Below are 25,192 nucleotides of genomic sequence, written 5' to 3'. Positions count from 1 at the left end.
AAAAAACCTCCCATTAGCATGAACTTTGTCCCCCTCTAAAAAAAATACTATCTTTAGGAACCATGGAACAGGTACTAGCTTTAGCTTTTTAAATCCTGTCAGATTTAACCTTCAGACTTACTAGATCACTAGATTACTGTTGCCAAATACCTCAAAATGCCACTTATCCACAACTTCAAGGTTAAACAGCACTAGGCTTATTTGATGCCTAGCGTACATACTGCTGAGTCAAACTAATTCTTGATAACCATTTTCAAAGTAAGATTTAATTCTACATAGTTGATGCATATAAAAACATTCTAAGGGGACCGCTACCATCACCAAACTGCCAAAGGGAGCGTGGCATATAAAGAAACCCCTAATAACTTGATCATGGTCACAAAACTCTTTGAAAACTCCTGATTGTATATTTTCCAATACTTAATGAATAAAGGGTGTTAAGACAACTGAGGTTAAATGCAAATAACCTGTCAAGAGTACTTCTGATGCAGTTAACTCAAAATTTTTAGCAGAATGGACTAATTCAACAATGTACTTTTTAAATGAAAATTACATGCATCCTACTTTTCAGATACAGCGAACATCCGATAGAATCTGTAATCCTTGTGATAAGCCCATTAATGTCTATACACATGGATGTGCTGAAATTTTACCATTTCTCAGTAAGCTGTCCACATCCTTGTACATTATTATTCACATTATCAATAAATTTAAAAACAGTACAGATAAATTCGTTATTTCCCAAGCAGCTTTCAGTGTCGTGCCAGGCACACAGATTAATGCACCCTTGCCCCTACCTGACTGAAAAAGCAGTAAACAAAACTGGCATTTTATACCTACTACTTTACTCTTCCCCCAACCCTTGGGACTTCATACTCAGTCCCAAGTTCAATTAAACCTGGATCCCACTTTTAATGCTAGTACACGGGAGACTCCAATTTGTCTTGACTGAACATTTTGCATTTTCATTCTGAGAAAATAGCTTACTTTTACTCAAGCATTAAACTCAATTTATAACCTACAGCTTCACAGAATAGAAAACCACTGCCATTATTCTATGAAAGCAGTATTGAGTAAAAGCAAAATGTACCAAAATCCTGTTAACAGCCAAAAATCCTCAAGACTGTGTCAATTCACAAAGAATTTAACATGTTAATAGCTAACAATGCAAAGAGCCTGAAGTGTTATCTTTTCCCAACCCTTAAAATGCTCAATTGCCTTTCTTGAAGTTAAGAAACCAAATACTTTTGGCTTCCCTGGCAGTCCAGTGGTTAAGAATCTGCCTTGCACTGGGGGGAGGGACACACAGGTTGGATCCCTGGTTAAGATCCCACATGCCAGAGAAACTATGCCCGTGTGCCACAACTACTTAGCCCTTGAGAGCCTGTTTCTCATGATGACAAGCCCTCATATCACTAGAGTAGCTAGCCCCACTCAGCGCAACTCAAGAATACCCACAAGACTTGGCACAGCCAAAAATAAAAAACCCAAATACTTGAGTACCTTCTAACATTTGGAATCCCCTTTCCTCTGAATTGCTTATTCACGTAACTGCTTTACTAAAATTTTTATCCAAGGAAAGTTGATTCACTCCTCACCAATCACCTGAATTATCACTCAAAATCCGTAAGTGGAGGTAAAATTTCCCACACCTATCCCTCATGTGATGTTTACTACCTTTAACTGATAATGTGAAGGCTCATTCCAGGTTTCCTTTTTTACTTCCACCTATTCACCATTGAAGTCACATGAACATTGTGAAGTGACAAAACCACACACACATTTCTAAAAATATTTTAATGAAAAAGTTCTTTCTGTAAACATTTCATTATACTACAAATAAAACATTTGAATCCATTACAGACCACCTCTTAAAGTCTTATAAATCAGAGTAAAACATTGATTGGAAAGAAATCTTGAATACTTGATATAGGCTAACAATCCTTACGTTCCCCTGCACATTAGCATGCTTACTCACTACTTTGTGACAATTATTGGAATTCCAAGAGATACTGGCATTAGAAATATTTCAAATTGTGACTTACATATTTAAAACTCTTAAAACCAATTTTATTTCAACTGTTCAACAAATGGTCCTTTTTACCAAATTTTCTTCTTTAGGACATGAGTGTAGATTTTTTTTAAAAGAAATGTAGTGCGGGAGGCTATAACCTAGGAGTTTTGACGAAAGGTTTGCCTTGACCATCTCTTGTATAACTTCGTTTACCGGTGTTAAGAGCATCGTATTTTTCAGAAATGACAGTGGAACTACATTTAAATAAAATCACTTTATTTCATAAAATCGATGGACTGGAAAAGAACAATGTCTTGCCTTTAAAAAAGAAAATGTTTCACTATCTTAGGAAATCTGCGTCATTAAAAACCATGTTGTAAAGAAAATTATTAAAAAGGCTATTTACCTTATTTAACACTTATTACGTGTAGAAACTCAGCCCTGATTTAGTCAGAGACCCAACCAGCCATTCTCTGAAAATAAATGTGGCAAACTAACTACTCTTGTTTATATATAAGAACTTGACTTATAATTTAGAAACTAGTTTTAACCATCTGTCCCCTTCCCCTCATGTTATTTTAAAAAGTAAATTAACACCAAATCTCAAATTTTAACGAGCCCTTTTGGGGCAGCAATAATAGCCCTTATGAACAGTTAGCATCTGACTTTGTGTAGCAACGGAGTATTTTTTAACTCTTCTTTGGGAAAGGTTGTCTTTTAGAAAGGAGCTTTAGTTTATGTAGGGCCCCACTACTTCTGGTTAACAGGTCAACAACAAAACCAAAAGAGAACCAAAAGTTTATCCTATTAGTCCAAATAATTCCCTGAAGTCATATGCAAGAGAACTTACTTATGTATGAGGCCACTTGAATGAAGACCATTTTTAGATCTGTATGATCTGACAGTTTTGAAAGTTCATTCCAGATGTGTTTTTTTTTTTCCCCTAGAATGAGGATTGGAAGTGTAATGCTTCTGTTACAAGTCATGCTTGTTACAAAAATCCTTTAAAAAAATCTGGTCACTCTCTTTTCAAAAATTGACTTTATCCTAAGGACACCAACAATGAATTGTTTATATCTGACTCAAGATCAACACTCATGGTTTTTGCAGAGAAAATCTTGAAACTGTTTAAAATGTGCTGGATGTGATTCCTCAAGACAAAGCTTTCAGCTGAAAAAGTGTGCCAATGTATCTAATAGTTTTAAAATATGTACTGTAAATTTATGGGGAAACAAATGGTGTCATCAGACTTTACTGTGAGCTACAAACCTTACCCAGCCAGAAACCTTCGTATTTAAGATGGTAGGAAAGACATTCCTCATTTAGGCAAGTAGGTTCTCATTCAACCTGCAAATCAAAAAAATTACTCTTACCTTGCTTTACAAAAAATTACTCTTTAATTAGTGAAAAAATTCAAATTCAAACCTTACCTAATGCTTATTGCCCTTCCTCGCAGGTCTAAATGCTAGACCTAGTGACTGTGGCCAACTATCTCTCATTGGTGTTCCAAAAGGCGAAGAGCTCCTTCCTGCTAGACCTTCTTCGATATTTCAGTTGTAATAAGCAGATTTAACTAGCTTTTGGAAAGTTGCTCACTATCACCATAGTATTTTATGCCTTCACTTCTCTGTAGTTGAAGCTCTTGCTGCTGCCTTGTCATTCTTTATTTATGCTGACTTGTCCATACTCAAAATGCTGCTGAAGTCCTGTCTTAGTGAGTCTCGTTTGATCCACATCGTGCTTAAAAAGCACCTCTTAGGTCCTTTAAAGCTGGTTAAATCGCTCTCCTCATGGCTTAACTTTTCCACACCGTTCACAAAAACTAAGCTAACAATACAACTTATAAACAGGTCACATACACAGATTTCACCTGCTTATAGGTTGCAAACATCAACTTAACTGACAGTATTTTCACTATTAAACTAGTTCCAGAACACAGAAAGTTTTGTTAACAGTACAATTAACCTCATATGTCATTAAAGGATACTGTCAAGGTTGTGTCAAAACAATTTCACAAACATAGAAACAGGAAATGTTAACCTCCCCCATTCCTTCAACCTTTATTATAGGAATAAAAAAAACCTTGAGACAATTTAGCTTAATTTTAATAAATGTTTCCCAAGCATTATTTTGACCAGGTACCCAGATTTAAGTTATGAACATTGACAGTGTCCATTTATATAACCACACTTTTAAGTTGTTAAAGACTTAACCATTTGCTGATAATTAGCCTATTTTCTACACTGCTTATTCACATATGTCCATTAACAAATGGAATGTTGTCTGTTACATTTATTGGTTTGTGAGTGTTTTCTGAAAAACTGCAGTGTCTGTGAAGACCAATTTCCATGCTGGCATGCATCCAAATATTAATGCACAGAGGCACAGAATTAGAGCAACGAGAGCATAGTCAAACACTAGCACGCCCCATCCCCCCTTTATTGCTTGTTTTGCTTAGTACTTCTTAGAACAAAAATAAGAAACTCGAATTCAACGTTCAACTGCCAAAGAAACAATAACAACAGGGCACATACTCAGGGCTTGAATGAAATTGTAAACACTAGCTGGCGCAAAACAGTAGACATTGATTTTTATATATATATATATATATGTGACCTTGTTATCTAAAACTCTTCTCAACAAGGATCTTCCAAACAAATTGTAAACTCATACCAACATGATTTAGGTTCAAGCATACACATGAATAACAGTGTGTTCTTTGGGATTTTAAGTGAGTACAAGCTGACTATTCAAATTTGAATCCAGGTCTCGGGGAAGTGAAAAGCTTTTCTGTACTAAGCAACTGTGCTGCGAGTCTACTGCAGTTAAGTATCTGAGATGATTTCCATCTAGACTATCCTTGGTTTTCACCCAGTAAAATGCAGAGGGTACAAACAGGAAAGCATGCCAGCCAGTTAAGGGTTCAACAATGCATGATTTTTATTCCCTTGCTCTGAGAGCTTGTATCAAAAAAATATATATTAAACCAAGGAAAATAACTGAAGATTTACGGGCCTCTTGTGCTTTAAAAAGGAAAAAAAGATAGCCACTAATTTGCTCAGATACAGCAGGCTTAGTGGTCTTGTATTTTCAACATTTTAAGAATGTTTCCTAAGGTAGGAGAAAAGGGGAAACATTCACTACCCCTTCCCAGAATTTAAAGAGGGCAGTAGACATTCTTTACACCCAAATAAAACTATGGCAGCAGATCACTTGTGACCAAGGTGAATGTAAAATGGAGATGTTCTAAACACAGCTAAGACTCTCAGCAAAGCTAATACACTAAAATCATGATTACATTTTGAAAGAAAATGCACAAAAACCAAATATAAATTTTGAGATTTTTCATTTGAAGGTAAATCTTAATGCTATTAAATTCACAAATATGCTAATTTAAATACCCAATTCTATTATCTAAAACACACATTGCAAACATACAAATATCTATTCTCTCCACATGTCAGAGCCATTCATTTCATGGTTTGGAAATGGGGAGAATAGATTCCCCTTAAACTGCAAGTCAGCAGGTGTTTCTTTACAGTTAACTTTAGCAAAATTCATACAAAATAGTAATTAACAATGATCTTCTTTACTTGTTAACTCACAAGGAAACACCTTCAAAACTGCATTTTGTTAAAGTTTCTGTACTAAAATGTAGAAAAACTGAACTACACAAATATTGAAAAGTTAAAAATTCCTTAATTTTTTATTCCTGGTACCACTACCACAATTTACAGGGCAATATACCTGATGTAATGAAAAGAAAAAGAAAAAGACAAAGCTACAACAGATAAAAGACCTCAGGAATGTACATCTAATTGACACTACATTGCATTAATCAATAGCTGCACTTTTTGCAAACTGTGGCTATGACAGTCCTGAACAAGAAGGGTTTCCTGTTTAAGCTGCAGTAACTTTTCTGACTATGGATCATCGTTCCTTCTGTGGCAGATTTTTACAGTTCCTCTAACGCATTTGGGACGACTGTCTCAAAGTAACCTGCAGCTTTCCTGACAACTCCTCGCTCTCTCTCCTGCTAAGAACTGTAGCCTGTTGAATAATACAGGATAAAAAAATTATTACACTCAGTGAACAATTCCACATATTCGTTTATCATCATTACAGAAACTTAAAAGATACCTACCCTTTTCTTCTGAGTTTTTAGAACCTTCTGCTACCATATCCACCACTTCCACCACCAGATCCATAACCACCTGGAAATACACATAAAAAGATTATAAAGAAATATACATACATTTTTAACTTAAATGACAATACAGGATTTTACTAGGGAAAAAAAATTATTTACCACCATAGGGACTGCCCGAGCTTCTTCCACCAAAACTACCCCCTTTCATGGGTCCATAATTTGACTGCTGTTGTCCACTATAATTTCCAAAATCATTATAGTTTCCACCACCACCATAGTTACCTGAAATTACAAAGATTTTATTTGTGGCTGACCTACAGAAGTTATTTTCCTGTTTTTAATACATACATGCATTGCATTATCTTTCGACAATCATAGCACCATCCTGACACACACAATCCTTTGAGATTTCACAGAACTATCAAACTCTTTCCACCACAAAGATCTCAGACATACACAGCAGAGGAATAGAAAGTGAAAGTTGGCTAAAGAGACTAGACAGCTACCATAGTCTTCATATTAGATGGCTCTGGCACATTCTCTTCACAACACTCAATACCATAAAATCTGAGCGATTCACTGTAGCTGATACAGTATAACTTCTAAGTCATTGATAAAAAGCATTTCAAATTGACTATTAGGAAAAACCTGTTGTTGATACAGCAATACAATTCAAAATTGAATACATTCAATAATAAAGTTCTTTAAAGTATCATGGAGTATGGAGTAATGATGCAGACTAACTTAAGAGTCTGAAACTGCTGACATGTATTTTTAGTCACCTAAATCCTGATAACACCTATTCAACACGTCTGCATATTCAATTTATAGTTACCATCTATCCAGCTTAAAAGTGCCTAAAGTAAAAATCCGGGCAACAAACATTACCGTTAAATGTCCCATTTCAATATGGAGAACATGTGAATACATTTTGCAAATTTACTAAATCGCAGCAATGTAAGAAAATTCAGTTTAACTTTCCACTATTTGAGGATATTCTATTATAAAACGTGAAATTTGACCTGTTTGTAACATTTTTCTAAAATGCCTGTAGTGAACTATAAAAACAATATTGAATACTTAAAACAAGTGAAAGTCTACCACCTCCAAAATTTCCTCCTTCATTGTAACCATCATATCCTCCACCACCACCACCATATCCACCACCTTGGTTTCCATATCCTCCTGGTCCACCACCACCGTAACCTCCTCTACTACTATAACCAGGACCACCGCCATAGTTGCCACCTAGAAAAACAAATTGGGTTTTTAGACAAAAACAAATGTACAGTCAAGTTATAGAATGCCAGTTTACTGTGCTTTTAAACCCCAGGAAAACAGGCCAATTAACACACTAAAACTTGGTAATACCTGGTTAATAGAGCAGCTACAATCTGGGCTATTAATCACTAACATGAAAGCGTAAATCTTTTGATATTAAAAAACTGTTCCATTTTTTAAAAAATCTAAGAAGAACAATATTAAAAAAAAATCTAAGAACAACAGTAAACAGTCTCCTCTGAGAAAAATAATTCCACCTCAGTTAGCCGTACAATAAATCTTATCCGCCAAAAAAAACAAGATGACATTAAATCTTAAGGGGAAAAAAGGTCTTGTCTTCTATACTATTAATTTATAAGCATACTTTAATAGTCAAGTCACACAAAAATATAGAAAATATAAAGACGAAAACCATTACAAAACTTACCATCCCCTCCAAATCCATTATATCCACCATCGCCTCCTCCATAGCTCCCTCTGCTGCCACCACCTCCACCACCATAGCCTCCTTAAAAAAAAGGTGTGAATTAAATGTATATTCAATTTACTAATAAATTTTAGGTAGACATGTTCTCAGAAGTAAGATAACGTCCTACCTCTTCCACCAAAGTTTCCACCACGGCCAAAGTTTCCTCCACCACCTCCAAAGTTTCCTCCACGACCCATAAAGTTGCCAGATCCACCTCCACGACCTTGAACACAGGCAAGAAAGATCTTTAAGAAACTTACCATCATAACTTATGTCTATTTCGTATGCATATATGATATTACTCACCTCTTTGTGATCCAGCAGATTGCATCTCTTGTTTAGAAAGGGCCTTTTTCACTTCACAATTATGCCCATTAATAGTGTGGTATTTCTGAACTAAAAATTTTTTTAATCAAACAAACAAAGAAAAGTTATTTGATGTTTTTGGAAAAGCACATGTTATCCTTTACTGCTAAACAACTTATTAAAACATCATCAAAATCGTAGGGACTTCTGAGTGGGGTTGAGTGGGATGTGAATCACATTTATTGATTCAGATGCTGGTTACACGTGTAGCCACTTCATGAAAACTAAACCATACACTTTTCTATGCTATTTTATACATAATACAAACTTATAAGCAATTTAGCAAGTTTAGAACAAAGCAAACAAATCATTTCTGCTTTCTCATTCAAGCTCTTCCATTCAAATGGCTACTTACCAACAATTTTATCAACTGTATCATGATCATCAAAAGTTACAAAAGCAAATCCTCTCTTTTTCCCACTCTGCCTGTCTTCCATAACTTCTATGGTTTCAATCTTGCCATACTTTTCAAAGTAGTCTCTCAAATTATATTCTTCTGTATCTTCTTTAATACCACCAACAAAAATTTTCTTCACTGTTAGATGGGCACCAGGCTTTACAGAATCCTACAAATAAAAAATATGTAAGTAAAAAACCCTCAAATTTTTACAATTTCACATCATACAACATGGAATTATTAAAATACCTCTCTAGAAACAGCTCTCTTTGGTTCCACTACTCGCCCATCAACTTTGTGCGGTCGAGCACACATCGCTGCATCCACTTCTTCAACACAAGAATAAGTCACAAAACCAAAGCCCCTGGAACGTTTTGTTTGGGGGTCTCTCATCACCTACAAAATAAAAATTTTAAAGCACTGAAACACACCTCCACAGGTCCTCTGCCCTCTTTTGAGAAACTTTATTATTTTAATAACTTACCACACAATCTGTAAGTGTGCCCCATTTCTCAAAATGTTCTCTTAAGCTATCATCTGTAGTTTCAAAGCTCAGACCACCAATAAACAGCTTTCTCAACTGCTCTGGTTCCTTGGGATCATGACCCTGAGGAAAGAAACCGATACATTTTATTTTGTTTAGTAGTGAAAAATCCACAAGACTTTTAATCCCCTACAAATAACAACAAATTCCTGTACCATTATCACTTTGTCCAGTTAAAACACTAGAGTAGAATCATACATATCAACTGATTAAAGGAATCCAAACACCAAAACCTATAACCAAACTCTGAAATGCCAACATCACTTCTAAACTAAACTGAAGCCCAAGAGAATTCCAGATTCAGAAGTCCCATAATTTTGAGCTAAAACAACAAATTCCTGAGGGTAGATTATTTTTGAAGTGGCTACTGAGAAACCACTTTCTAAGAAATTAGTGTTGTGAATTCAGTATTTTATCTATACCATTTCTCTTCCTAACTTCCCTCCTGACTCTACACCTCCCAAAGCATTTAATTTTAAACCACAAAATCGTGAAACACAACTTATGTTACGAGTGACAAACTTAAAGGGAAATTTACCACTTTCAAGCAAATAAAGATGTTGAAATAAATATTTCTCAATGAAAGAGGAAACCAGCATTCCCCCTCACCAAAAAACCTGTGGGGGGAAAAAAGTCTACCACATAAAAATTTCCTATTTGCACTCCTACCACATACCCAAAATATCAAAACCAACACTTTACTAGGTCACACAACACCAGTTTTGGACTTACGTTAAGTACAGTATTCGATATAGTTTGACAAGGAGCCCAACAAAACAAAAATTTGAGATTTACAGAAAATCAACATATGGCCTGAATTGTTTTATACTTCAACTACGTCTTTAATAAATTACACGAACAGCCACTTAATACACATATGCATTAAGATATCGTTCATCAAAAGTGCTTAAATACATTACATTCTAAGGTCTTCCTGTGTCTTCTAAAAGTAGAGACGCTAAGGCATTTAATATGAAGAGGTTGTCACATGCTAGGAAAAAATGTTAAACGATTAATAGCCTAAAGCATTAATTCACTTAATTTCATCTTTTCAAGGCCCAGTTAAATGAATCTAATCGACGACAACGCAAAGTTGACATAAGAAAACAACTAGAACCCACATGGAATTTTCTCAAACAAATGAAAAATTCGACTCTGGTTGCAGGCCTGGAAAATAAATTTCCAAGGAACTACAACCAGAGCCTACCCATCAGAGAATAAAAAAAAGATGAGAAAATTTTCAAATTCATATGTTACAACCACACTCAAATTTCGAGATAGAATACTTCACCCACATGGCGCTAAGTTACGTGTTAACACTGTTAAGTACTTTAGCAAAAATGGCAGCTCAAAAAATACTTTAAAACAGTAAACTTCAGGGAAAAAAAAATTCATGTTTTGAACCGAGTGCTGCAAGGTACAGAACAAGACATAAAATTCTCCATTGAGAGATCTCTAAGGCCCAGAAACGCGTCGGGAGAACATCACCGAGAGCACCAGGCCGCAAGCTTCGAGGCCATTTGCGGCATTCTCTGCTGGGCCGCCTCCTCCCTCTTCCTTCCAATCCCACGCTCTCTCCCGCGGCGGAGCCAGGCGGCGGCCATTGCGTGCCAATGCGCCATTTCGTAACGCGGCGGCGGATCAATGTCAGTGTGGCCGCCGCCCGCCTGCTCGCTCGCCCGGATGTGCCTGCTCGTCCCCTCCCCTCCCCCACCGCCTCCTCCCAACCGCTCTCGCCGAGGCCCGCCATGCCGCCCTCGGCCTCGGATGCGAGGCCGCGCGGCCAGCGGGCCAGCTCCGCTCCCGAAATCTCCCCAGCCACACCGCACCTCCAAGGGACCATTCGTGCAGCCCAGGGAGCCGGCAAGGCTGGCGAGAAGCCCCGAGGAGGGCTCCGAGGCCCGCTCCCCTCCCCCTCCCAGCGCCCGTCTCCACGCAGAGCGCGGGACGGCCGACCCGGTCCACCCGGCCTCCCCGCTCCCACCGAGCCAGGCCCCCCATCTTGCCGGCCACTACCCAGCAACCCCCCGCTCTCCCCCTAATACCTCCTCCCCCCGGCGGCGGCGGCGACGGCCGGAGTCGGGCTGGGGGCGACCGGGCGGCGGTTTTACCTCCATTTTGAGACCGGACTCGCCTCTTCCAACTCGAGTTCAATATGGGACCGAGAGGAAGAGGCGGAGCTAGCCGTCACGTGACGCACTTTCCGCGCGCCGCCGGCTTGGTGGGGGAGGGGCGAATTAGGGAGGGGCGTGGCCACCTGGGCGCGAAGAGGGACTAGAAGATTGGATTGGCGGGCAGAGGGTGGAGGCGTGGCAGGCCCCGGGAGCGCGCTCGCCTCGCCAACTTCCAGTGCGGCACCGCCCTTGCCACTGTTCGCGCCCGGGCGGCTACGAGGACGTCAGCTGGGGTTTGGCCAATGGCATGCGCCCACGTCGGGAGAACGCCTCGTGACCGCGCGTCACTGGAGAAAAAGGCCTGTTTCCCTTTCTTCTCGCGCCCCTTTCCCCTCCCCCACATGGGCCTTTTAGGTCTCTATTACCAAATTCATTTCATTCCCGTGCTTAACTAAAACCACGTTTTTCCTTCTTGTAATTTAGAGTTGTAAGAAAGCCCTCCCCGCCCCTCGGCGTCTCCTCGCACGTTTCCAAGTGCCAAGGCCTGGTGTCCATGACTGCCACGCCCACTGTGCGGGCCCGCACTGAAAGTCCCTGTCACACGAACACACGTGATTCACGGACATCTTGGAAAGGCTACAAAACGCGGTTGACACCGTGGAATTTCACCCTTAAACAGCAGAAGCAAGCCTGGTGGAGGGTGACTTCGCTGATGGTCTGGTAGTTAGGACTTTGTACTTACACCGCAGGGGGCGGGGGACGGGGTCCATCCCTGGTTGGAGAACTAAGATTCCACCCACATGCCCAGCAGTGAGACCGAAAGATTAAATAAATAAAGTGAAAATGAGGAGGAAAGCTTTAAAAAAAAAAACTATTTTAAAAAAGAGTGTTAAAAAGAAGATGATATATATGTGCCGTCTGTAGCCCGCCAGGCTCCTCTGTCCATGGAATTAATTCTCCTGGCAAGAAGACTGGACTGGGTTGCCATTTCCTTTCCAGTTGGTCGAAGTCAGTTAATTAGGTACTCACTCATCTCAAGAAACTTGTTGGCATTATTTTCTTAAACTACTAGTTGCTGTGCAAAGAGCTGAGGCGCCAGATTTAAGTAATGATTTACAAGATTGCTAAAAGTAGGATTAGAAGATACACTCGGAGAATGATTTTTACCTAATTGTTTTCACTTGTGGACTATACAAACAAAATCAGAGAGTCGGTCTAATTCTTTCCTGGCCTACCAAATGACTAACTCATTTGCCCTCACTGAGCTCTAGTTTCAGTTTTGTGGGTGTTTTTTTTTTTTTTTTTTTTAATGAAAATGGGGATAAGATTTAGTGATCGCCAACACCCATGACAGCTATAAATTAATAATCTGTGGACTCCCTATTTAAGCAAAGGTGCTGATAAAATGACTAGGATTGACAGGTCTCCCTACCATACTAAGATATGCTATATATTTTAATGTAGCAATGCATATGAACATCTCCTTTAGAATTGACCATGCTCTTCCTTAGAAAGATTAGAAATCTAATCAGTTATATTCTAAGTTGTTTGAAACGCAGTTTGTTAACCAATGGGGAATGACCAGCTTGGAGTTTGGGGGAAAATGGGGCACAAGTAATAACAATCTGTTAGTGTTTATGTAGCATTGCCCAAGTGGAACAGTGTTTGATTTGGGAGACATGAACTAAATGTACTCTGTTCTGGGGCAGAAACCAGTCACTAGGCCTTAATGTAACTTGGATGAAACAAACTTCCAAACCTCCTCGGGTTGCTCTGATTCTATTATTACAAGCAAATTATTACATATTCTGTTTATTAGGTACTCCTGTTAGCCAACAGTAGTCCTTGAGATAATTGGAAAAGTTTTCTGTCCTTCTCTGATATTTGTGTCAGAAGTTTTCTCTATGTCTTTTATACTTTTTATAAAACTTTATTACATAAAAGCTCTGAGCAATCAAGCTTCGTCACTGGCCCCAGATTGAATTCTTCTCCTCTGGAGGCCAAGAATCCCAACCCCTTTTGTAGTTCAGCGGCAACCTTTCATATTGGGGGCTCATCCGGGATTCTTCAGGACAAGGTGAGGATTCGTGGAACTCTAGTTCTTTGTTCTCCTAGCAAACATGTTTTCTGCAGTATTTTACTAACTCCATAGTGTGCTTGTGTGAAATGAATGACTCGCCCTGTGCAAAGCGAGTGAGGAGCCCTGCTCTGTGGTTCTGCGGTGACCTCATACGGCTTATGGCAGAAACCCTGTCAGGGGTTTATACCAATCAATGAACTTCCCCGGTGGCTGAGATGGTAAAGCATCTGCCTACAGTGTGGGAGACCAGGATTCAATCCCTGGGTCAGGAAGAGCTCCTGGAGAAGGAAATCGCAACCCACTCCAGAACTCTGGCCTAGAAAATCCCATGAACGGAGGAACCTGGTAGGCTATAGTCTATGGGGTCGCAAAGAGTCAGACGCTACTGAGCGACTTCACTTCGCTTTCAGTTTATACCCTTAGTGTTTTGTTAATATATAAAAACTTTGTGAGTTTGAATACAAATAGTAAGATTATTTCATAAGACTATATATGAAATAGTCAAGAATAACTTGGTCAGTTCTGAGTATGCAGAAAAACCTGAAGTTAAAGAGCTTAGGGAGATGGCATTCATACCTCAATACCTATGAGACACTGCAAGGGTCTGACTGACCCCTTGGCTTCACTTTGGCATATGTTTGCATGGTGTTTTCTAACCAATTTATTTCTAATCAATAACTTGTTATTCTTTCTTTAAATTGTATTAAACTTTCATATTAATTTGAGAAATGTTGGGTGATAAGTATTTCCATCCAAGAAAATGCTATGTCAGTCTGCTTATTCAGGTCTTTTGGCCTAGAGTAAATTGTGGATTTCTTCTACTTTAGTTGTTCATCCAGATTCCATGGTTTTTTAAGACATTAGCTATTTGTTATGCTTTTGTCTAAGTTTCCCCTCCAACTCCAGGGCCACATGGTGTCTTCTACAAATATCCTTGTTGGAGTTCTTGACCCTGTTGCTGCTACTGCTGCTGTCACTTCAGTCATGTCCGACTCTGTGCGACCCCACAGACGGCAGCCCACCAGGCTCCCCTGTCCCTGGGATTCTCCAGGCAAGAACACTGGAGTGGGTTGCCATTTCCTTCTCCAATACAGGAAAGTGAAAAGTGAAAGTGAAGTCGCTCAGTCGTGTCCGACCCTCAGCGACCCCATGGACTGCAGCCTTCCAGGCTCCTCCATCCATGGGATTTTCCAGGCAAGAGTACCGGAGTGGGGTGCCATTGACCCTGTTGGACAAACTCAAAACTTAGCTGCTTTCTGTCCTTGTAGCCCTGGTTGTCTTTGAAATGTCTTTGGGAGAGATAGGGTGTGTTTGGAGTAGGGATCAGGGGACAAGTGTCCTAGGGTTGGATGGGTTGGAAGACTGACTTTATAAATGAGTTTTATCAAACTGCTCAATGTCTTTCATATCACAACACATAGAGAAAAATGCTAATTTTTTGTGTACAGCATTCGGTTACATAAATGAAGAAATTTAGAGGCATCTGAATGATGGTAAAAAAAAAATTTATAACATTTTCTTTAAACTGAATAATGATAAAATAACAGTGTATTAGAGGATATATTACACATTGAATTTGGATAAAACTTTCAAATAAAAATTTTCCACATTTTTAAATAGCTGACTTGAATTTGTTTCTGTAAATATATTTTATATTATGTTTTATGGTTAAAATGGATTTATTAATTTACTGATCTAGACTTTTAGTGATAAACTCATATTCTGAATAGTAATTATAAGCGAAGGACTCTGATCACAAAATATTTAAAATCATGTTACACAATTGTATAAAATGTATAATCGTAATTATATGTAAAGAAAAACAACTCTTAAAACTCTCTTTTTTCACTGACAAATATAATATTGCAATTTCATATGATAATACAAATGAATTTCAGCCCCAATAGTACATTTTTATATCTGAAACTTCAGTTTTCAGAATGTGCATGGGTTGTCAAGAGCTAGCCTGGGCACTATTTTAAGAGTGCACTGCTGCAAGGAGATATATGTTATATATGTTCAGATAGATATTAAAGACATTGCCTGGAGCTGAGCCTGTTAGAAACTATACTCTGCCAAGGCTCCTCTCTTATACCCTGACTGATTATCCCTGAGGCTGTGTGCTGTGCCCCATGAGTCTTCTGCATTGGCTCCAGGATCCCTGATTCATGAGGGGTGCTTGGCAGACAGATACCAATGTGGCAGGCATCTCCTTGGCCACATGCAAACAGCAGAACTGTAAGTGTTGGTTGTTTCTTTGGCATACACCTCAGACTGCTCTGCACAGGTGCCTGAGGAGACCCAAACAAGGCTGCCCATGGCCAGCGGTACTAGCCCACAGGGCTCCAGCAGCCCATGACCCGTCTCAACTGCCCCATTGTTCATTTCAGTTCAGTTCAGTCACTCAGTCGTGTCCGACTCTTTGCCACCCCATGAATCGCAGCACGCCAGGCCTCCCTGTCCATCACCAACTCCCAGAGTTCACCCAGACTCATGTCCATCGAGTCAGTGATGCCATCCAGCCATCTCATCCTCTGTCGTCCCCTTCTCCTCCTGCCCCCAATCCCTCCCAGCATCACAGTCGTTTCCAATGAGTCAACTCTTCACATGAGGTGGCCAGAGTACTGGTGTTTCAGCTTCAGCATCATTCCTTCCAAAGAAATCCCAGGGCTGATCTCCTTCAGAATGGACTGGTTGGATCTCCTTGCAGTCCAAGGGACTCTCAAGAGTCTTCTCCAACACCACAGTTCAAAAGCATCATTTCTTTGGTGCTCAGCCTTCTTCACAGTCCAACTCTCACATCCATACATGACCACAGGAAAAACCATAGCCTTGACTAGACGGACCTTTATTGGCAAAGTAATGTCTCTGCTTTTCAATATGCTATCTAGGTTGGTCATAACTTTCCTTCCAAGGAGTAAGTGTCTTTTATTTCATGGCTGCAGTCACCATCTGCAGTGATTTTGGAGCCCTCAAAAATAAAGTCTGACAGTGTTTCCACTGTTTCCCCATTTATTTCCCATGAAGTGATGGGACCGGATGCCATGATCTTCGTTTTCTGAATGTTGAGCTTTAAGCCAACTTTTTCACTCTCCACTTTCACTTTCATCAAGAGGCTTTTGAGTTCCTCTTCACTTTCTGCCATAAGGGTGGTGTCATCTGCATATCTGAGGTTATTGATATTTCTCCCGGCAGTCTTGATTCCAGCTTGTGCTTCTTCCAGCCCAGCATTTCTCATGATGTACTCTGCATATAAGTGACACTCAACATACCTTAGTATATATATTCTTTTACATTTTCTTCTAGGCCTGTTTAAAGCTTTGAGCCATGTGCATGATGAGTTGTGTCGAACTGCTTGTGACCCCATAGACTGTAGCCCATCAGGCTCTTCTGTCCAAGGAATTTTCCAGGCAAGAATATTGGACTTCTCCAGGGGATCTTCCTGACCCAAGCATCTCCTGAACTGACAGGTAGATTCTTTACCACCGAGTCACCAGGGAAGCCCTACGGCCATATATACACATTTACATATACTTAAAGCTTTGATTAAGGGCCTTTCCTGGTGGTTCAGATTATAAAGAATCTGCATGCAATGCAGGAGACCTAGGTTCAATCCCTGGGTTGGGCAAATCCCCTGAAGAAGGGAATGGCGACCCACTCCAGTATTCTTGCCTGGAGAATTCCATGTGTGCTACAGTCCATGGGGTCCCAAAGAACTGGACACAACTGAGCAACTAACACTTTAACTTTCAAAGATTTGATTAGGCTTCCCAGGTGGCTCAGTGGTAAAGAATCCTCCTGCCAATGCAGGAGATGCAGGTTCTATCCCTGGGTCCGGAAGATCCCCTGAAGAAGGAAATGGGCCACCCACTCCAGTATTCTTACCTAGGAAATGTCCTGGACAGAGGAGCCTGGCAGGCTACGGATGCAAATGAGTTGGACATGACTTAGAGACTAAACAACAACATATATTGCCATATGGGCTTCCCAGGAGGTGCTAGAGGTAAAGAACCAACCTGCCAATGCAGGAGACATAAGAGATGTGGGTCTGAGACCTGGGTTGGGATGATCCCCTGGAGGAGGGCATGGCAACCCACTCCAGTATTCTTCCCTGGAGAATTCAATAGACAGGAGCCTTGTGGGCTGTGGCCCACAGGGTGGCGCAGAGTCCGACACAACTAAAGTGACTTAGCAAGCACACATATAGCCATATCTGTTTCATTTATAAAGAACATATAAAACTGTCCAGGTTGATCTGAAATTTCCTTTTTACCCCCTTCTTACTAAACCAGTCATTTATTGAACTCCTCTGTGCTAGGTACTGGAAATTCATCAGTCCCTCACATTACTGAACACTTACAACGTACCTTGCACTGTTGTAAGCATCTTATGTTCCTGAGTGCATTTAATTCCTCTAACAACCTTAGGAGTGTGCCCTATTATTGTCATTTTTTTAGGTGAGTATACTAGGACTTCGGCAGTTGAATAAATTGACCAGGGTCATATAGCCTCTACAACTAGGGAGCTGAGGTAGAATGTCATGTAATAGCTATATTTAACATTTTATTATTCTTGGAAGTAACAATATTTTGTTAAAAAATTTTCTGTCATCCATTTGTCACCTGCTCTACCTTTTTCATCATGTCTCCAGAGACTGGATGGCTCATGGTAAGGAATTCATTTATTTGTTGTTGAATAAGTAAGTGACTGAACAATGAATGAAATATTTTGGGTTCCCTGCAGTGCTCTACAGAACCTACAGCATAATTTGTGGGCATAGTGCAAAATTAAAATGTAGAGCCTCTTGCTCAAAAATTATTAACGATTTTAAGATAGTGACATCTGAGCATTAAACCAAGTCAGGACCCCTCTGAACATGGCCTTGTATGACTCTGATGCTGGCCCTGACGCCTAGTGTAGTACTCTGTCTGAAGTAGGTTGTCAGTCTTTTTTGGATGATTTATTCATATTTCATTTTGTGATCTACCTCCACTTCCCCATCAGCCACTCCTTTCTTATGTGTTCATAATCTAATTTCTGCCCCAGGCTATGGAATTTCTTTTTCCAAAGTCACAAATGACTGTCTAGGTATGAAATTAATTTCCCTAGTATCAGTGTTCAGTTCAGTTGCTCAGTTGTGTCTGACTCTTTCCGACCCCATGGACTGCAGCACACCAGGCTTCTCTGTCCATCCCCAACTCCTGGAACTTGTTGAAACTCCTGTGCATAGAGTCAGTGATGCCATCCAACCATCTCATCCTCTGTCATCCCATTCTCCTCCTGCCTTCAATCTTTCCCAGCATCAGGGTCTTAGAAAAGATTTTTCTTTCATTAGAAAATGAGTCAGCTCATCACATAAGGTGGTCAAAGTATTGGATCTTCAGCTTCAGCATCAGTCTTTCCAATGAATATTCAGGACTGATTTCCTTTAGGAATGACTAGTTTGATCTTCTTGCAGTCCAAGGGACTCTCAAGAGTCTTCTCCAACACCACAATTCAAAAGCATCAATTCTTTGCTGCTCAGCCTTCTTTATGGTCCAACTCTCACAACCATATATGACTACTGGAAAAACCATAGCTTTGACTAGATGGGCCTTTGTTGGCAAAGTAATGTCTCTGCTTTTTAATATGCTGTCTAGGTTGGGCACAGCTTTTCTTCCAGAGAGCAAGTATCTTTTAATTTCCTGGCTACAGTCACCATCTTCAGTGATTTTGGAGCCCAAGAAAATAAAGTCTGTCTCGGTTTCCAGTGTTTTCGCATTTATTTGGCATGAAGTGAGCGCAGTCGGCTGCGATGACCGGCGCACTAAGCAAGACCAAGAGGAGCTACCCCACGTCTGAGGTCAGGGGCAGAAGCCGGGAGGACCCCATGCCTGAAGGGCAGCAGCTAAGAGGAGCTACCCCGCATTCAAGGATTGTGGCTGCGTGGGCGCAGGAGGGTCTAGAGGAGCTATCCCACGTTGAAGGTCAGGAAGGGAGGCGGTGAGGAGATAGCCCTCCAAGGTAAAGGAGCAGCGGCTGCGCTTTGCTGGAGTAGCCGTGAAGAGATACCCCACGCCCAAGGTAAGAGAAAAGATGGTAGGTGTTGCAAGAGGGCATCAGAGGGCAGACACATTGAAACCATACTCACAGAAAACTGGTAAATCTAATCACACTAGGACCACAGCCTTGTCTAACTCAATGAAACTAAGCCATGCCTGTGGGGCAACCCAAGATGGGTGGGTCATGGTGGAGAGATCTGACAGAATGTGGTCCACTGGAGAAGGGAATGGCAAACCACTTCAGTATTCTTACCTTGAGAACCCCATGAACAGTATGAAAAGGCAAAATGATAGGATACTGAAAGAGGAACTCCCCAGGTCAGTAGATGCCCAACATGCTACTGGAGATCAGTGGAGAAATAGCTCCAGAAAGAATGAAGGGATGGAGCCAAAGCAAAAAGAATACCCAGCTGTGGATGTGACTTGTGATAGAAGCAAGGTCCGATGCTGTAAAGAGCAATATTGCATAGGCACCTGGAATGTCAGGTCCATGAATCAAGGCAAATTGGAAGTGGTCAAACGAGATGGCAAGAGTGAATGTCAACATTCTAGGAATCAGCGAACTAAAATGGACTTAAATGGGTGACTTTAACTCAGATGACCATTATATCTACTACTGTGGGCAGGAATCCCTCAGAAGAAATGGAGTAGGCATCATGGTCAACAAAAGAGTCTGAAATGCAGTACTTGGATGCACTCTCAAAAATGACGGAATGATCTCTGTTCATTTCCAAGGCAAACCATTCAATATCACAGTAATCCAAGTCTATGCCCCAACCAATAACGCTGAAGAAGCTGAAGTTGAATGGTTCTATGAAGACCTACAAGACCTTTTAGAACTAACACCCCCAAAAAATGTGCTTTTCATTATAGGGGACTGGAATGCAAAAGTAGGAAGTCAAGAAACTCCTGGAGTGACAGGCAAATTTGGCCTTGGAATATGGAATGAAGCAGGGCAAAGACTAATAGAGTTTTGCCAAGAAAATGCACTGATCATAACAAACACCCTCTTCCAACAACACAAGAGAAGACTCTACATATGGACATCACCAGATGGTCAACATCGAAATCAGATTGATTATATTCTTTGCAGCCAAAGATGGAGAAGCTCTGTACAGTCAGCAAAAACAAGACCAGAAGCTGACTGTGGCTCAGATCATGAACTCCTTATTGCCAAATTCAGACTTAAATTGAAGAAAGTAGGGAAAACCACTAGACCATACAGGTATGATCTAAATCAAATCCCTTGTGATTATACAGTGGAAGTGAGAAATAGATTTAAGGGCCTAGATCTGATAGACAGAGTGCCTGATGAACTATGGACTGAGGTTCATGACATTGTACAGGAGACAGGGATCAAGACCATCCCCATGGAAAAGAAATGCAAAAAAGCAAAATGGTTGTCTGGGGAGGCCTTAAAAATAGCTGTGAAAAGAAGAGAAGTGAAAAGCAAAGGAGCAAAGGAAAGGTATAAGCATCTGAATGCAGAGTTCCAAAGAATAGCAAGAAGAGATAAGAAAGCCTTCCTCAGTGATCAATGCAAAGAAATAGAGGAAAACAACAGAATGGGAAAGACTAGAGATCTCTTCAAGAAAATTAGAGATACCAAGGGAACATTTTGTGCAAAAATGGGCTCGATAAAGGACAGAGATGGTATGGACCTAACAGAAGCAGAAGATATTAAGAAGAGATGGCAACAATACACAGAAGAACTGTACAAAAAAGATCTTCGTGACCCAGATCTTCATAATCACGATGGTGTGATCACTGACCTAGAGCCAGACATTCTAGAATGTGAAGTCAAGTGGGCCTTATAAAGCATCACTACGAACAAAGCTAGTGGAAGTGATGGAATTCCAGTTGAGCTATTCCAAATCCTGAAAGATGATGCTGTGAAAGTGCTATATTCAATATGCCAGCAAATTTGGAAAACTCAGCCATGGCCACAGGACTGGAAAAGGTCAGTTTTCATTCCAATCCCAAAGAAGGGCAATGCCAAAGAATGCTCAAACTACCGCACAATTGCATTCATCTCACACGTTAGTAAAGTAATGCTCAAAATTCTCCAAGCCAGGCTTCAGCAATATGTGAACCGTGAACTTCCTGATGTTCAAGGTGGTTTTAGAAAAGGCAGAGGAACCAGAGATCAAATTGCCAACATCCGCTGGATCATGGAAAAAGCAAGAGAGTTCCAGAAAAACATCTATTTCTGCTTTATTGACTATGCCAAAGCCTTGGACTGTGTGGATCACAATAAACTGTGGAAAATTTTGAAAGAGATGGGAATACCAGACCACCTGACCTGCCTCTTGAGAAATCTGTATGCAGGTCAGGAAGCAGCAGTTAGAACTGGACATGGAACAACAGACTGGTTCCAAATAGGAAAAGGAGTACGTCAAGGCTGTATATTGTCATCCTGCTTATTTAACTTCTATGCAGAGTACATCATGAGAAACGCTGGACTGGAAGACGCACAAGCTGGAATCAAGATTGCCGGGAGAAATATCAATAACCTCAGATATGCAGATGACACCACCCTTACGGCAGAAAGTGAAGAGGAACTCAAAAGCCTCTTGATGAAAGTGAAAGAGGAGAGTGAAAAAGTTGGCTTAAAGCGCAACATTCAGAAAACGAAGATCATGGCATCTGGTCCCATCACTTCACAGGAAATAGATGGGGAAACAGTGCAAACAGTGTCAAACTTTATTTTTGGGGGCTCCAAAATCACTGAAGATGGTGATTGCAGCCATGAAATTAAAAGACGCTGACTCCTTGGAAGGAAAGTTATGACCAACCTAGATAGCATATTGAAAAGCAGAGACATTACTTTGCCAACACAGGTTCGTCTACTCAAGGCTATGGTTTTTCCTGTGGTCATGTATGGACGTGAGAGTTGGACTGTGAAGAAGGCTGAGCGCCGAAGAATTGATGCTTTTGAACTGTGGTGTTGGAGAAGACTCTTGAGAGTCCCTTGGACTGCAAGGAGATCCAACCAGTCCATTCTGAAGGAGATCAGCCCTGGGATTTCTTTGGAAGGAATGATGCTAAAGCTGAAACTCCAGTACTTTGGCCACCTCATGTGAAGAGTTGACTCATTGGAAAAGACTGTGATGCTGGGAGGGATTGGGAGCAGGAGGAGAAGGGGACGACAGAGGATGAGATGGCTGGATGGCATCACTGACTCGATGGACGTGAGTCTGGGTGAAATCCGGGAGTTGGTGATGGACAGGGAGGCCTGGCGTGCTGTGATTCATGGGGTGGCAAAGAGTCGGACATGACTGAGCGACTGAACTGAACTGATGGGACCGGATGCCATGACCTTAGTTTTTTGAATGTTGAATTTTAAGGCAGGCTTTTTACTCTGCTCTTTCAATTTCATCAATAGGCTCTTTAGCTCCTTTTCGCTTTCTGCCTTAAGTGTGGTGTCATCTGCTTATCTGAGGTTATTGATATTTCTTCTGGCAATCTTGATTCTAGCTTGTCCTTCTTGAATCATACAATTGTACAGTGACTATGCTGTCTTTCAGACAAGTCCCAACTTGGAAATTTGAAAGGCTAAAATGTTTTTAAAAAGTCCTTTATAAATGACTTCCCTGTATTTCTCTTGTCACATCTTTTGGGATGGATATCTGTAATTTTGTCTGTGTAGCATCTAATTTCCTTCTAGTAGTAGCATTCTGACTTTCTTATGGAACCACCTGCTTCTCATTCTTAGACTATATGGTTCAGGGGGAGCTGATTCCACTCCTGATCACAGGGGCAGCATTTGACTTATAACTAACCAATCTACATTGTGTCCTCTAGTTCAGTAATTGGTTCAAAATTGACAAGTGTCTTATTATTCATTGATTCATTTATTCACTCAACAAATATTTATTAAGCACCAGCCACATGCCTGGTATTGTTTTAGATAGCTAGGGCTACATCACCGGGGGGCGGGAATGACAAAAGTTCTTTCCTTCATGGAACTTACCTTCAACTTGAGGGAGATAAATCAATAGGAAACATAGGACATTACAAGGTGTTAGATGATGTCATAGAGCAAAACAAAATAGGGAAGTTGGTAGGGAGTGATAGGAGAGGAAGGAGAAAATGCATTTAGATGATCCAAGATGGCTAATTGAGAATGTTGATGTTTGAGCAAAGACTAGAAGGAGATGAGGGATTGAACATTGGATATTTGGGGGAACAGGGAATAAAGAATAAGGAAGAGAGTGCAGTAACCCTGAGGCAGATTCGCGTCTGAAATATATGAGCAAGGAAGCCAGTTTGCTAGAGGCAGAGTGAGTGAAAGGTTAAGAGAATTGTAATAAGGTCAGAAGTAGTAGGAGATGTGATCTTACAATTCTTTGCAAGAATTTTGGATTTCACTGTGACAGGAAAAACCCCTGGATAGTTTTGAGCCTTAAATTATTAGAGGATCATCCTGAACTCTTTGTCAGATGAATCACTTATCTCTGTTTCACTAAGGTCTGTTTCTGGGATTTAGTTTGTTCTTACATTTGGAACTGGAGAAGGCAATGGCACCCCACACAGTACTCTTGCCTGGAAAATCCCACGGACGGAGGAGCCTGGTAGGCTGCAGTCCATGGGGTCGCAAAGAGTCAGACACGACTGAGCGACTTCACTTTCACTTTTCACTTTCATGCATTGGAGAAGGAAATGGCAACCCACTCCAGTGTTCTTGCCTGGAGAATCCCGGGGACGGGGGAACCTGGTGGGCTGCTGTCTAGGGGGTTACACAGAGTCGGACACAACTGAAGTGACATAGCAGTAGCAATAGCAGTTCATTTGGAACATATTTCTCTGTTGCTTCATTTTCTGTGACTCTCTGTGTTGGTTTCTGTGTACCAGATAGAACAGTCACCTCTCCTACTCTTGAAGGAGTCGTCTTGTTTAGGAAATGAATCTTATTGTTCAGCCTGCCTTGGCGATTTTCCTTGGTGATTGTCCAGGTAGGCTACTTTGTTATTAGTGGTTGGTGGTGGTTTAGTCATGTTAGTCATGTCCAACTTTTGAAATCCCATGGACTGTAGCCTGCCAGGCTCCTCTGTCCATGGGATTCTCCGGGTGAAAATACTGGAGTGGGTTGCCATTTCCTTCTCCAGAGGATCTTCCCAACCCAGGAATTGAACTTGGGTCTCCTGCATTGCAGGCAGATTCTTTACTGACTGAGCTGTGAGGGAAGTCCTTAGTGGTTGGGTGTGCCAAGACTTGTCAGTGTCCCAGAGGGGAGGGTTTCAGTCATCCCCTAGATGCAGACTGATTGGATGGTGGACCAATGGGCAGCAGCTCTTAAAGCTTATGTACATGAGCCTCTTTCAGGGAAAGTGTGGGGAATGGGCATTTCTATTTATTCCTGCCCTGAGCCCTGGGAGGATAACTGGTTAAGAACTGTTTGTTGCACTTTCCAGGATCACTCTAGTTGCTTGCTGAGAATGGATTTTAAGGGGTAAGAATAGAAGTAGGGATACTCTTAGAAGATTATTAGAGTAATTCAGTTTATTTTTAAAATATTTATTTGGCTGCACTGGATATTAGTTGTGGCACATGGAATCTTTTAGTTGCAGCACACAGAATCTTAGTTGCGACAGTCAGAATTTTCAGTTGCTACATTTGAACTCTTAGTTGAGGCTTTGGAACTCTTAGTTGGAGTATGTGGGATCTAGTTTTGACCAGGGCCCCTGCTTTGGGAGCATGATGTCTTAGCCAGTGGACTACAAGGGAAGTCCTGAG

The 25,192-nt window shown here is 40.8% G+C and overlaps 1 protein-coding gene across 7 annotated transcripts; it reads right to left on the bottom strand.

Moving 5' to 3' along the window:
- Positions 1–1,782: 1,782 nt before the first annotated feature.
- Positions 1,783–11,397, bottom strand: HNRNPA3 (heterogeneous nuclear ribonucleoprotein A3). 7 transcript variants are annotated; one of them, XM_086360173.1, is made up of 11 exons: positions 11,267–11,397; positions 9,162–9,284; positions 8,927–9,073; positions 8,636–8,846; positions 8,221–8,310; positions 8,042–8,137; positions 7,873–7,953; positions 7,269–7,412; positions 6,324–6,446; positions 6,159–6,228; positions 1,783–6,064 (listed from the first exon to the last, which is right to left on the bottom strand). In XM_086360173.1, the coding sequence occupies exons 1-10, from the start codon at positions 11,336–11,338 to the stop codon at positions 6,176–6,178; spliced, it is 1,140 nt and encodes a 379-aa protein (XP_086216299.1). In that variant the 5' UTR covers positions 11,339–11,397; the 3' UTR covers positions 1,783–6,064; positions 6,159–6,175. The 7 variants fall into 7 exon arrangements, with proteins under 7 accessions (XP_086216299.1, XP_086216304.1, XP_086216311.1 ...); XM_086360178.1 differs by having other exon boundaries at positions 1,783–3,361; XM_086360185.1 differs by having other exon boundaries at positions 11,333–11,397.
- Positions 11,398–25,192: the final 13,795 nt, after the last annotated feature.

Source organism: Bos grunniens, chromosome 2 (assembly GCF_055505025.1).
Source record: "Bos grunniens cultivar Pamir isolate PY7600 chromosome 2, Bosgru_T2T1.0, whole genome shotgun sequence".
In the NCBI taxonomy this organism is placed as follows: domain Eukaryota; kingdom Metazoa; phylum Chordata; class Mammalia; order Artiodactyla; family Bovidae; genus Bos; species Bos grunniens.
This window is presented reverse-complemented; position numbering and strand designations above follow the sequence as displayed.